General features: G+C 43.3%; 1 protein-coding gene across 4 annotated transcripts; it reads right to left on the bottom strand.

The window, feature by feature from the left end:
* Positions 1 to 1,145: 1,145 nt before the first annotated feature.
* LOC121301444 (SURP and G-patch domain-containing protein 1-like) lies at positions 1,146 to 12,439 on the bottom strand. Of its 4 annotated transcripts, none has more exons than XM_041230840.1 (14): positions 12,386 to 12,439; positions 11,119 to 11,284; positions 10,448 to 10,545; positions 9,707 to 10,024; positions 9,004 to 9,127; positions 8,156 to 8,259; positions 6,914 to 7,037; positions 6,196 to 6,554; positions 5,916 to 6,022; positions 4,489 to 4,666; positions 4,061 to 4,167; positions 3,622 to 3,767; positions 2,968 to 3,097; positions 1,146 to 2,091 (listed from the first exon to the last, which is right to left on the bottom strand). In XM_041230840.1, exons 1-14 carry the CDS (start codon positions 12,402 to 12,404, stop codon positions 2,065 to 2,067), a joined length of 2,007 nt encoding a protein of 668 aa, XP_041086774.1. In that variant the 5' UTR covers positions 12,405 to 12,439; the 3' UTR covers positions 1,146 to 2,064. The 4 variants fall into 4 exon arrangements, with proteins under 4 accessions (XP_041086774.1, XP_041086775.1, XP_041086776.1 ...); XM_041230841.1 differs by having other exon boundaries at positions 9,707 to 10,009; XM_041230842.1 differs by lacking the exon at positions 12,386 to 12,439 and adding an exon at positions 12,297 to 12,320.
* Positions 12,440 to 14,017: the final 1,578 nt, after the last annotated feature.

The raw sequence follows: 14,017 nt of genomic DNA, 5'->3' as shown, positions 1-14,017 counted from the left end.
AAAATCGCTCCTCTCAGCCATTCTACCCTGACAATCACGTCTTCAATAATTACAGTTTAATTACATGAAGGCTCGGTTAATTGCATTCAAGGAAAGTGGATATTAAATCAAGCAGCAGCTGATGACACTGTGAATGCACTCTTAACACTGGTTATGACGGGACATGATCTAAAGCACTTGAGTTTTACTCTGTTAATTATTAATGTATTAAAATAGCTAATTGCATTAGATTTTTAGAGGCACACACACACACACAAAAATGAATCTAAAACGGTTTCACTTTGTTTACTGAACACCACAGTCATGTTTTAACTGGTTTCATCTGAATTTTGCTCCAGTTGAACCCTTCATTATCACCATAAATGTTGTTAACCCAACAGAACATGCAGGTTCCACCGTGCATGACATCACATACATTTTGAAAAAGGCTCCGAGGTTTGAGAAGCGCTGTCTACCCTGCCAGCATTATGCAACTTCCATTAGTCTTCCACTGTAGAGCCTGTTGTGCTTCTCTGGAAGTTCTGGGCTAAATTTAACAAGTGTAAACTCTCAGGAATGGCAAGCGGAGGATCTAGTTACACAACTACAGTCCTGCACTCTCTAAGGGGCTTATACATTCAAGGCTGGCTCCGATGTGCTGAAGGGCAGGCGGGGCACACACAAGCTGATATTACCGTCCCACGATTGCCAAACAAAAGCTCAGATTATTGACCACATGTCATAAATAAGATTCCAAGTAAACAGTGGAGACAAATTTACTTACTCAGCTCTTTCTCATTCTAGGAATTACAGCTACACCTGGAAATGTGTGGATGTCATAATCAGAATTCACTTCTGTATTGCAAAACATTGTAATTGTAACAACACCAGGAACAATAATACTGCTTAAGGATTTATGCAGAAGTCAATGTTGTCCTCACAGTCTTATCTGTTTGGCTTCTGTGACAGGAGTCAGAAAGACTGCTTTATTTTAGTTCACCCAAAAAAAAAAAAAACCCAAACCTTTCTAGTTTTTAGACAAGTTGACACAGATTTGCAGACAAGCGGCTGAGCCACATTCACCAGGAGGAACAGCTGCACAGTGGCAGGAGCCCCTGCAAGAAAGAACACGAAAGGACACGTAGAAAAAAAAAAAGTTTATTGTCAACAGCACACAACATTAAATTTTTTCCCCCAACTATAAATGTAGCAACAAAAAACAAACATACAGCTACACAGGAGATTTCTAGCAGAAGTACTTTCTTTTGAGGTGGTCAGGTTTGAGATTTCAGTCGAGACAAACCTACACACACAGTGGGTTTGCTTGTTTCTGCGACCTACTGATTACTGTGTGCGCCGTTCAATGTTGGTCTTTAGATGAAAAGAAGGTACCGAATGTCGACAACGATAAATACACTGTGCAGTTAACCCCATTGAAAGGGATTATCAGGCAGCAATTGGGTGTAGGCTGGGGTGTGCAAGCAGCAACGTTCCCATCATCAATAGATATTATGTAGAACACCCTGTGAATAAAACGTTAAATGCTCCATCCAATCAACTGATAACCTGGTGGAAGCTGACGCATCATACAGGTTAGTTCATGCTGTCTCTCTTCTTTTAGAAATACAGTACTACAAGAATCACTCAAGATTAGAATGCTGTAGATTTTATAAAGAATATGGTCTACTTTACCAGTAACACTGAAACAGTAAGACGTGTGGCTAATTTGAGCAACTGCAAGTGTCACTATTGCATTGCAAGAATCAAATAAGGTAATGCTATAACCGTTGAAAGAGACAACTCCTGTACTGTGCTGCTGTAGTGAAAACTAGCACACAATGCATCAATCACTGGAGGTATCCAACAGTACCCCTTGCCTTAATACCTGCACCTGCAAGGTGAGCCTGGCTAGAACAATGGTTTCACCAATAAAAGCATGCAGAGGATTCATTTCCCCAGTACTGAATTCTGATTGAAGCATGCAGACTATCAAGACAGCCTTATAGTGGACTAGACAATACCAAACTCAGTAAGGATGGTAGACTATTTAAAAAAAAAAAAAAAAAGTGATTTGAACTTTCTCCTTCAGTAGTATGGTCTTCTTGGATTGTTCTGAAACAGAAAGAAAAAAAAGAAATGACTAACCAAAATTAGACCCATCAGTATTATTCACAGCAGGCCTCCATATACCTCGGGCTCTGACACCTTCAACAACTTGTGGTACAATTTCACCACAATTACAAGTGAAAGCTGCAAAAGCAAATCTGCATCCAACCCAGATCACTGCAGGAATCTGCAGCTGCACCCCCAATGCCCAGTGTTGCAATGCTGAGACAACCTCCATGTCAGCACTCAGTTAAAAATAACCATGGAAACGACACAAGCACAGCAGAACTGAAAGCAGGAAACGGTTTTCAATGCCATGATCAAGAACACCGAGGTGTGTCAGGGCTAATCACTGTCAGCAGCAACAAGCAGGGCTTAACCATGGAAACCCCTTTAGAAGAAGCCTCAGGTCATCAATGTTTACAGATCAATAACATGGTTCACTTGCTCAGGTAATTTCTGGGAAACCAGCTTGCTAACTTCCCTCTGCGTCTTCATTTTCTTTAGGTTACAAAACCATGCAAGAGACACCACAAGATGGGATATGTCTTCAATGACCTTTGGGGTTATGAACAGACTGCTTGGGGTACAACATGTTCCTCTCGCTATTACTGAAGCAGTTCCTCAGTGTTTGATGTACAGCTACCACTTAAGGGATCATTGAGGTCAATGCTACTCAAGATCTTTTCCAGTCCAGCTCTTTACACCAAGCAGGTCCTAAATTAGTATGACTGCATCTGTTAAGGGACAAATAAATAATTTTGCACCCAACTGGTACACAAGCCCAGACAGGAACGGATCTCATGGGTTGGAGTTGCACACCACAGCTTAACAGACTGAGACAGGAGGTCCCCAGCGTTTCGGATTTGTTCCGGGTCGTACCAGCGGGTTGGGTCTGAAGCGGTACGCCAGCATCATCCTCTTGCGGAACGCATCGTACTCGTCGTCGTCTTTCGAGAGTTCCGCTGGCCGGTCCACCCCGAACCCGGCCCCGTCCACTGCGGTCGTGCCTCTGCCAGGGAGAGAGGGAGGGTTAGGGCAGGTAACTGCTGGGACCAATATTCAGACAAACACTGCTCGGAATGTCTTCGCCTGCAAAACTGGCCATGTTCACATTCGTTCCTAGAACATTACAGGGGTGGAAATGAGCCTCCTACTGCATAGCAGTTTCACTCATTCCAGGTTTTAATACATGCTTGATTAGCCACAGTGTCTAGTAAAACCAAGAACGGCTCAAACCACTGTGCAATGGGAGTCTTATTTCCATCCCTGCATTATACTGACTATCAAACACCTACATCAAGCAAAAGATCCACATTGATTCTACTGGAACTTCATTTGATAAAGCGCTGGGTATATAATATCTGAGAAACAGTTGATCTAAATAACAGCCCAGAGTTATTTTTTATACAGTACAAGGATTATCTTTCAGAGATCTGTTCTACAGGTCTGCAGTGTGTAAGACAGAAATGCACAAACAGTGAACCGTCGCATCCTACCTATAGAGTGAAAGCGTTCTTTCATGCAGCCGCCCACCTGTTCACTGGGTTCTTGATGCCTTGCCCGTCTGATCCCAGCCCATCTCCTTCCTTCCAGCCCATCTTCATCAGCATCTGGAAGCCGAGGTTCTCCACAGTCAGCTTGAACTCCTTGTACTCGGAGTAATCCGGCTCGCGCCCCTCCTGCAGGGGGAAGAGAAATCACAGCAGGTTAGAGGCTTGGGGTCCCAACACAGGCTTACAAAGAGTCAGGAGTATTATTATATGCACAATCACTCTGGCACCTAACTGCAGTGCACATTAAATAGAACCTGCTTTGGCACACCTGCCATGGTCGTTTAGGAGAGAATATTTCTGTATGTGCTGCATCCCCACCCCTAGAACCATCAAAGGGCCTCCTGGGGTCCTCAGTTTGGGAAAAGTTGGTTTGCTGTAATCAACAAGCCTTTGCTTTTAAATTACAATGCTCCCCTAACCTTCAGTGCCTTGAAGGTCTCCATGAATTTGTCCAGTTCATCAGGGGGCAGGAAATCCCCAATGAAGTGCTTGCCTTTACCCATCTCTGTCAGCTGCTCTGCCCACTCTGAAACAAACAAACAGATTTGTTAGCAGGTTGCCAAGGGTGTTAAGTTGCATGGAAAGGAGGTCACTGAGGCTTGCAAACCTATATCTGAACGTGGTTAGCTCAGGACTCTGATATCTTGGTTGGCTGGCTTACTCAAAAAGGTACCCAAGACTATTGCATAGAAATTTCAACCAGTCCATGTTTTACTACGAGCTGTATAGGTAACAAGCTCAGGTGTGCCTTACTAAACTCCCAGCAAAACGAGGAATGGCTCAAACTGCTATGCAATGAGAGTCCCATCCAGGGAGTAGCCCGCATGTTTGAGTGTGTAACCCCCACCTCTGGTTTTCTCCATCTCCATCTGGCGCAGCCGGTGCTCCCAGGTGCCCCCTTTGGAGTCGATCTCCTCGTCGCTGTCATACTCGTGCTGGTGGTCCCTAATGGCCTTCTCCCACATGATGTGCATCTCCTGCATGGCCCGCTTGTGCTTCATGATCATGTCGAACATCTGCTGCATCTAGAGACAGAGAAATATGGCATTAAACAGAAACCTTGCAGGCAAATCTAGCCCTGGATTACAGTAAATAACCCACACCATTAAGGAAAAAAATATATATATGTGTGTACAGACTTTAGAGTACAACCAAGACTCGAGAATGTTTGTAACCAGTAAGAAAAGGCTTCTAAATGTCCAACACTTGGCAAACATTTAAACTATTCCTAATTAAAGAGCTGCAGATGTCAAATGGATCCTGTTTTGGTTTTTTGAACATGTACACTGTTAGTGTTGCCCATATGTGACGGAAAGATGAGTTCTGGTGATGAATCTTCCTCCCGACCTGTGAGGGCGCTAAAGAACGAGAGGAGAAGTATCTGGAAGGGCTGGCCTGACAGTTCATTTCCGGGTCAGGGAAGTGGGTCAGCCTGGAAAGAAGCGAGACACTGTTGTAAGACCGTATTGATTTGAAAGGTAAACGAGAGGCAGCTGCAAGTAATAAGGCAGCTGCAACCGTTTACCTCGATATCATACGGAATTACATATAGGGGCCATGGTAACGCTGATCTTTTCCTTCGTTTGCGTAAACGCGTGGAGAGAGAAGGACCAAGACAGGAGCTCTCATTATTAAAAAAAAAAAGACGGGTTATGTGTTTTGTGTTTGTCTGTGTAATAATTCTCTGTGTTTTGCACCAATAGACAGTTGAAGCACAAATCCGGAGCTGTCGCAGAGGGTCAGCACGATCCGGATCACTACTGCACCACCGTCACGAAATGCCTGTGTTTGCACTGACCACCAGCACGATTGCACTCACCCAGGACTGGTGACCGTGTGTTTGTTTTGTTCGGGACTGTGCCCTATTATTGCTATCCCCGTGCTTTACACATTGTTGTGTATAGCCAGGGATTTATTATTTAACGGTCACCAGACCTGGATTATAAATAAAAGCACCTTTTCCACTGGAAACTGTTGTCTGCCTGTCACTCCTGCATCGCATCACCGCTACACCTGTTCCCCTCCACTAGCCACTTTGCCACACCATATCACTGTGGTTTTCTTTCGTTTTTCTTCGCTTTGATCGCCGTTATGTCAAAGCTTTGTAATTCCCAGGTCATTCACTCGCGTGGTCTAGGAGTGTGAGACCCATTGATCTCACCTGTATTAGTGATACAGTACCAGGAACAAAAGCAGTGTAAAAAAATCACAAGCAAAATAAGCAGTGATAATGTTCCACAGACTAACATGAAAAAAAAAAAACACACAAAATACCTCCTGCTGCTCCTTAAGCTGTTTCTTCTGGTCCTCCGACAGTTCAGTGACCCCCACCAGACCCACAGGCTTGCCTTTATCATAGCCGAGACCCCTAAGCTCCTGAGCTGCAAGCAAACACGCACACACACACACACACCCACACAGCTGTTAAAGGCATTGGTGCACCTGAAAGAAGCCTAGATTTAATGACGAACGTTTCATTGTCAATGTCAAGAGAACGACAACAAAATGAAAATCAAAAAGGGGGCTTTCACCCTTAAAAACAAAACAGCAGTACCAGTCAGTGCTGGGGGCTCCAGCTCTGGGGGAATGATGATGGGAGGTGCCGGGATGTCCACTTTGTCATCCTCGGCCCCCCAGCGGCTCTTTCTCTTTCTCTTGGTTGTGGAGGGTCCAGGCGAGGGCTGTGGAGCTGGTGCTGGTGCCGGTACTGGTACCAGGGAGGTAGTCTGTGCTGTCGGGGGGGGCAGGGGGGAAGTGTGTGGGGGGCTCCTGCGTTTCTGCTTCGCCTGAGACTCCCGGTCCCCCGATCCAGCCTCGAAGACCCCGGAGTTCTGGGCCCTGTTGGCGCAGCGAAACTCCTCCACTTTCTGACGGTAGAATCTGTGATCCTTGCTGTGTGTCTCGTATAAAAACCTAAGGGGAGGCCAGAAAGAGAGTGAGAGAGGAGCACAAAACATATATAAAGTCATGTTTCTGTGCTGTGGGCTAGGTTTGCAAAGATTTGAATCTCCCCCAAACTTGACTGTACTTAGGGGCAATAATAAAAAGCAGGAAGACTTCAATGTAAGATTCTGCCCTTACTCATTACAAAACAAATATAAATGTTTGATACAGTCCAACAAGACACACCTGAGCTTGTTACCTATATACTGTGGCTAGTCAAGCTCATAGTAAAACCTGGAGTGGGTGAAACTGCTGTGCAATAGGAGTCTTAATTCCACCCTGCACAACAGAAGCTGCTGTTTTTGGTGGAAAGCAGGTGTCTCTCTTACCTGAAGGCGGAGTTTTCGCAGTTGTTCTGAATGGCGATGGCTTCCACTTCAGGCCCGCCGTCTGCCACAAACTTGGCCAGTTTCTCCGCCACGATCCGCGTCTCAGGGTCCACTGGGGGTGAAACTTTAAGCAGGCTATCAGTACTGGGGTTCAACCCAAACACTAACTCAACAGCCACTTAGCGTCTACGTTGACCAGGGGATAAGAAGGAGGAAAGGGGGGGGGAGGAATTGTATTTTAAAAGTTGGACCCCCAATTCTCCTAATAAATGCACTCATTCCAATTCAAGAAAGAAAGAAAAAAAAGTCTGTTGCCTCAATGTCACAGATGTCTGTTTATGAAAATGACCCAGGACTGGCAGCACTGGAGACTGAGAATAGTTCTCTTATCATTCTCTTTCTCTCTCTCTCTCTGTGTGGATAAGCAATCCAAGCTTATCCACACTGCCTTCCCCCTTTTCAACATGTTTCACGCCTGCCCTGCCCTGCACTGCACTCAAGGGATCTTAGCTTCTCTTAGGTGTGAGGAAGCAGTTCAGCCTGCCCTGGACTGGACTGGACTGGAGGGAGCACCCTTTCTCTTAGTGAGAGAGGGAGCAGTTCAGTCTCCATGCATATCCAATCCTAGACCCCTCTCACTGATCTGATATAAAAAAAACAACATCCCGATTCTTCTAGTTTACATTTAACCCAGTCCATTTACTCAGTGCTTGTCAGGCGCGTCTGGTCCAATTTATTTTCACACGCGTGGTTTATTTTACAAACGCGGTTTAAACCAGAGTAAAACAGGTTCAAAACACATTGCATGGCAAAAAAACATCAGTACTGCATCTCCGGCCAAGCCCCACCCCTTGTTCTCTGTATTTTTCATATAGCAATTTATAGATGTGAAAAACACTAATAAATGCTCAGCTGATCACTCATTTTATCTTATCTCTGCAGTGCTGCTGCTAGCTCTACTGCTCACACGCCCTTTCAGCTTCATTTGGCTCCTATCGGTCTCACTTGGCCACAGAATGGTTTTCTCTGCTTTTTCTGGAGAAAAAATGACTAGAGACTTGTACTTGACGTCTTTTTGATGATGTCGGACAGGGTCCAGACATCGGACTGGAAAGGGAAAATTGAAGCTGAATATAATAGTCTACACTGCCCTGTGTGGAATGGCTAGACAGTAAGCTGGGCAGAAAGGTGGATGTTTTACAGTGTTGAAGCGCGCGGAGCTCTCTAGCAGAATAACCTTACCTCCAGAGTACGAGGACGAGGCGTAGTTTGGGTTGTCCTTCCTTAGTTCTGCAACTTTCCGCCTGTAGTACAGATAATCCCGGCTATTCTTATCATACAAGAACCTGCAGACAAAACAATGAAAACTGTTGATATACCTGCAGCCACAACTAGAGGAGATTAGCAATCTTCCGAGAACACAGGATCTCACACGATAGAAGGGGAGAGAGATCTGAAGTTAAGGCTGAAGACTATGGATAAAAGAGGGTTTTCTACAATTAGTTTACATGCTTAAAGCTGTCGCTCTCTCTCTTAAAGTTAAGTCAAAGTTACGTTTTACTTTGCTGAAAAGCCGTCAAAGCATCTGAACGTACATCCGGCACCACAGAAACGTCCTTCAGGGGGCAAAAACATGAACTGCTTCTGTTAGCATAAATCAGGCAATAACTAAAGCCCCCCTCTGAGTAGCATTACATGCCATTCTATCGAGTTCCCGCGACAAAAGTAAAGTTGTGTGGTTTGTCTAAGTGCGGGTGCATTATTCAGCTCACACCAAAAGCTGGAACGGAATGGCACTGGTTGTCTTAACCCTTTCGTGTGGGGATTTTTCAAGTCTTTATATGGGCACATATGGACTCCTGATAGGCTAGGAGATAGTGTGTTACCTTTGCATGATGACCTCATAGAAGGATGCCACCCCCATCCATTTAAACTGATTTTTTTTTTTTTACTTTCAATTAAAAATATATTGTGTCCAAAACTACTTCAAATGTTTTTTATTGTCAATAACTCATGCATGAAATACACCCTAAAAAGATGAACGAATGAATAAGTATTGCAAACACATATCAACGAAGAAGTGCCCTTACGAGAACGCAGGGCTGTCCCGGTAATCTTCCTTCGCTTTCCTCTCCAGTTCCGGGCCCCCTTCTGCTACGAATCGGGCCAGCTTCTCCAGTATGGTGCGGGTTTCCTTGTCCTCTGGGGGGGAAACTTTAAGCAGGCTATCAGTACTGAGCCTTAGCTCACAAACACACTCTCTCCCACTCGCACCACCAGTCAGGTTCTACAGAGCCACTGAGGGGGGGAGGGAGGGAACTGGGAGAGAGAATGTCAATGAAACAGAGTGGGAAAGAGAGTCACGTTCCATCTCTAGAACTCACAGCTAAGAGCACACGCAAGGCGCTTCAATTTTGTAAGAGCTGCCGAGTCTCTTTGCTCACCAAGTGTTCAGCTTTACTGTTTGATTATGTGGTGGAGATAGCAAGGTTGTTTTTTTTTTTTTTAATTCATTTTAACAAGGTGTCTTTTTTTAGCATCCTTTAACAAGGTCAATTTTATTTCAAAATCCTTTTGTTTTTTCTATGCCTGCTATAAAATATACGTAGCTTAAAAACTAAATTGTAGATCAAAACACAAAAACAACAACAAGCTTTGTCGTGAAAAAACAAACAATCTGACCAATTCCTGCAGTTACTGTGCCCTACACTGGATCTTACTATTGACACAACACAGATAAAAAAAAAACATGCACGCTACAAAATGAAATTTTTTTATTATTGCGCTTTTTACCTTTGACCTCCAGGAAGTGGGCGTCGTCTGCCTCCTCCTCCTCCTCGTCGGGGGACAGGAAGACACTGGCCCGGCTGGAGCTGGGCGTCTGCTTGGCGTGAGAGTAGCTCTTGAACTGGCTGAGCATGCTGCCGACCCCCAGCCCGGGCCGCTTGCCAATGAGGATGCCTTTCTTCTGCGGCAGGACCCCACCGCTAGCAGAAGCAGCAGCAGATTTATTAGAGTTGTTGTTTGTGGTGGTGCTGGTGCTGGTGCTGCTGGTGCTGCTGCTGCTGCTGCTGCTGCTGGGGCTCGAAGCTGTGCCTAGGTGGAAATGAGCTTTGAAAAGTCAGAACCAGGTCCGATCACCCGTCCTCTAATCAAAGCCTGTCTCGTCTGCTGTCTTTTACTATTATAACTGAAACTCGTTATTATGATATTCAGGTTTTATACGTTATCCATAACACCAAAAAACACAATTTGAAGTTAAACTATAAGGAATAAAATCAAGCAGAAAAAAAAAACCTTTCAGCGAGTAACTGCTTCCAGTACAGCAAAGAATGCGCAATGCTAAACTTTTTTTTTTCTTCTTCTACTTTAGGTTTTATACATTATAAAAACAGACAAGGGATGCAATTTCTACTTCCTCAGACTCTGCAGATTTCAAATTTTGAACAGCAACATACAAAAGTAATTTTAGACAGTAGTCCTATATTCCGAGTTTCATCACACACACACAGACAGTGACGGGATGTCCTGTACCTGAATCTGGCTTGTCTTTCTGCATCTTCAGAAACTGCTGCAAGAAGCTGCCGTCATTTACAAACTTATTAGACAACTCTCCCTGCTGGTGAACTGCTCTATTAAACAAAAAAAAAAACAATATATATATATATTACTATATTGCTAGGAGAAATATAAGAATATTCAAACAGACAACTCCCACACTTGGTCTTTCAACTGGGCAGGCAATGCATCCAGTGAATTCCTGGGGAAAAAATGATCACGTTCATATTGGTTCACATAACCCGAATTTATACAGGACTATTAAAAAGATCATGCAAAGGAAACCAATGCATGACTGAGATCTATAGAGTTTTTCTCTGCTTTCTTTACCAGGCAATTAGATTGTGTGAAGGGGTTTATTTGACTTTTTTTGGTTTGTTTTACTGTAACATGGTCTGAATTATACTTGTATTGCAGCCAACTTAAAATTAAAGAATCTTTGAATATTCGGTTAAATTTTGAAAGAATATTTGAACACGAAAAAACAAAACATGCTTATCCCAGCACTAGTATTTTATAATACATCACATTCATTATTTTTGTAACTTAACGAGCTGTTTGCTGCTCATATGGCATTTCCCAATCAAAAAAACAATGCATAAAATCAGAACGCAGTGTTAAAGAGAGCAACCATGCAGCAGGCATACTTAGGCGGAAGAGGTTTCTGATTGAGCTGGTTGCTCGTCTTGGCTTGCTGTGCCATTTTGGCCTCGATTTCTCGTTTCTTCTGCGCGATCAGCTCTTCCTGGCGCAGGACGTTGATGCTCATTTTGTTGTTTTTCGGTGCGGAACCGAACCTCCAACCGGACCGTCCTGTACACAATTAGAAGGAAAAAAAATGAATCTGATTAATTACCCTAAAACCATATGACTTAAATTAGAGCTTTCTATCAGCTGTAAGATTTTAGGGAAGGCAAATAGACTCCTGATGCATGGCAATTTCATCCATTCTAGGTTTTACTACAAGCTGGAGGAGCCAGTGTGTATAGGTAACAAGCTCAGGTGCGTCTTACTAATCTCAGAGTAAAACCAAGAATGGATCAAACCACTACGCAATGGGAGTCTACTTTCCAGCCCTGGGACTTTTACTGGCACTAAGGCAACTGATTTTGCTGTTGCCAGGAGCCGCACAAAACTTTTTTTTTTTTTTTTTAAATACATTAACTACTCATTTCTATAATCTTAAGGCCATGAAAATATCAGTATGTCCCTTTCTTCAGCCCTGCTGTCAAGCTACTGACAGCATTCTGTTCGGGGGTCTCTTACTGGTAGTAGAATTGTGTACTGGGAATGAGACTCCCAAAAAGATGCTAGCCCAATACAAGACTCCTATTTCATTGCAGTTTCAACCACTGCAAGTTTTAATACAAGCTTGAGTAGCCCGCAGTGTAGTGGTAAGACGCTCAAGTGTCTCTTATTAAACTCATAGCAGAACTAGGATTCTGGACCAAACTGCTCTGCAATGAGAGTTTTTTGTAGTTGCTTATCTCTCCTCGTTCTAGTCAATCCGATCAATTAGATTTAAAAAAAAAACAAAAAACAAAAACGGTAAATGCAAACAGCTACGTCAGACAAGGCCAACAGCAGAACTGAATGGGAAAACAAAATGTGCCAACTAAAACGTTTGCTAAACTCCTAAATAAACACAGCAAGACGATACAAACGTTATAATCTGTTAGAGCACTCAGCGTGAAAGAAGCACAATACCGTATCTTACAGGAATGGGTGGTCTTACAGCACAAAACAAAACCCACACATAACATCGCCGAACTGAACCATTCCCAAAACGAAAACGTTAGCTGAAAAAACGGCCATTGCTTAATACCCTGCTACTTTCATGCACCGACGGACTGCACATCTCGAAAGGAAATACCAAGTTTATCTAGTTTATTTATTTATATTATGTTGCCCGACCTGCCTCGCCGCTCTCCATGGCAGTTTTCGCTAAAGGTTTACCGTAGTTTCCGGTTCCGGTGCATTGTCGGACAGTGTTGGGGAGGAAGTTGTTTTAAGATCGCACACGCAAAGATATTCCAGAATAAGCATCTGCAGTTCTGTCCAATGGCCCATATTGTGGAGCTGCAAAGTCTACAGTGCCATGTTGTTTGAACACTTTATTTTGATATACATTCATTTTTGGTCCTAGAATACAACTGACAGAATGGTTTAAAGACTAAGACAGATTCTGGTTAAATTCCTGCTTAGACAGTACAAACTAGAAAGAAAACAGGTTTTCTTAGGACATTACAGTTGACTTTATGAGGTTTATAAAAACTGGCTACTTCAAAGATAAACTATCAAAAGCCTGCCCTGGACTGGAGGGAACACCTTTTCTCTTAGGGGGTGAGGGAGGGAGCAGTTCAGTCTCCATGCCTCAAGCCTGCCCTGGACTGGAGGGAGCAGCCTTTCTCTTAGGGGGTGAGGGAGGGAGCAGTTCAGTCTCCATGCCTCAAGCCTGCCCTGGACTGGAGGGAGCAGCCTTTCTCTTAGGGGGTGAGGGAGGGAGCAGTTCAGTCTCCATGTCTCAGTCCTGCCCTGGACTGGAGGGAGCAGCCTTTCTCTTAGAGGGGTGAGGGAGGGAGGGAGCAGTTCAGTCTCCATGCCTCAAGCCTGCCCTGGAAAAGAGAGAGCACCCTTTCTCTTAGGGGGTGAGGGAAGGGGTTGATTATAAAGTATTCCTATTAGTTGAAAAAACATCACCATCAGAGCAATGAAAGTGCTGTTATAGTACAGAGAATTTGTCCAATGTATAAATATTTCTTCAAAATATCGTTTAATACTACTACTACTACTACTAATAATAATAATAATAATAATAATAATAATAATAATAATAATAATAATAATAATGCACTAAATACTTGAAAGAAAAAGCTGTTTTTTTAACAATGATTTTCAATCTTCAGTTTTTAGTCCATGGTCTATACAGTTTCTGTGGTTAAAAATACATGACATTATATACATTTCTTATCTTCTCACAGCAGCCACTGTGTGCTGACACATCTATAATAAGAACTCCTGTGCTGATCGTGTGTGATTACAAACCATACCGTTGTTGTGAAAAACAAGTCTGATCTCCATAAAATATTGTTCAGTAACAATAATAATAATAATAATAATAATAATAATAATAATAATAATAATTACATGGAATTGCATGGGCCTTGTGAACAGCATTATGTTACCTGATGTACTTACATGCTAACACCATGGCACAGGCCATTCCCATGTAGTCAGTTATAATTATACTGCTATCCACCTATTCCACTAGCAGCTGCCATGCTAGCACCACTGCTGGGGGTATGAAGCTGTCGATGGGCTGATTCATCACATGTGTCACACCTGTTGGATAAATGCGTGGATAATATAATAGATTAAGTGGCTTATGAGAAAATGCATATTGACTGTAAATTAACACTGAATCAGCAAAATCAATAGAACCTGTTATGAAAAATCAATGTGCGTATTACATTATGCCAGTAATTGGATCTAGAATGTCTCTTGAAGCCTCATTTTAAAACAGATGCAATCAGTACTCAAGTTACT

The sequence above is a fragment of the Polyodon spathula genome, chromosome 27 (genome assembly GCF_017654505.1).
Source record: "Polyodon spathula isolate WHYD16114869_AA chromosome 27, ASM1765450v1, whole genome shotgun sequence".
Taxonomy (NCBI): domain Eukaryota; kingdom Metazoa; phylum Chordata; class Actinopteri; order Acipenseriformes; family Polyodontidae; genus Polyodon; species Polyodon spathula.
Note: the sequence above shows the minus strand (reverse complement) of the source record. Positions and strands in the feature narration are given on the sequence as shown.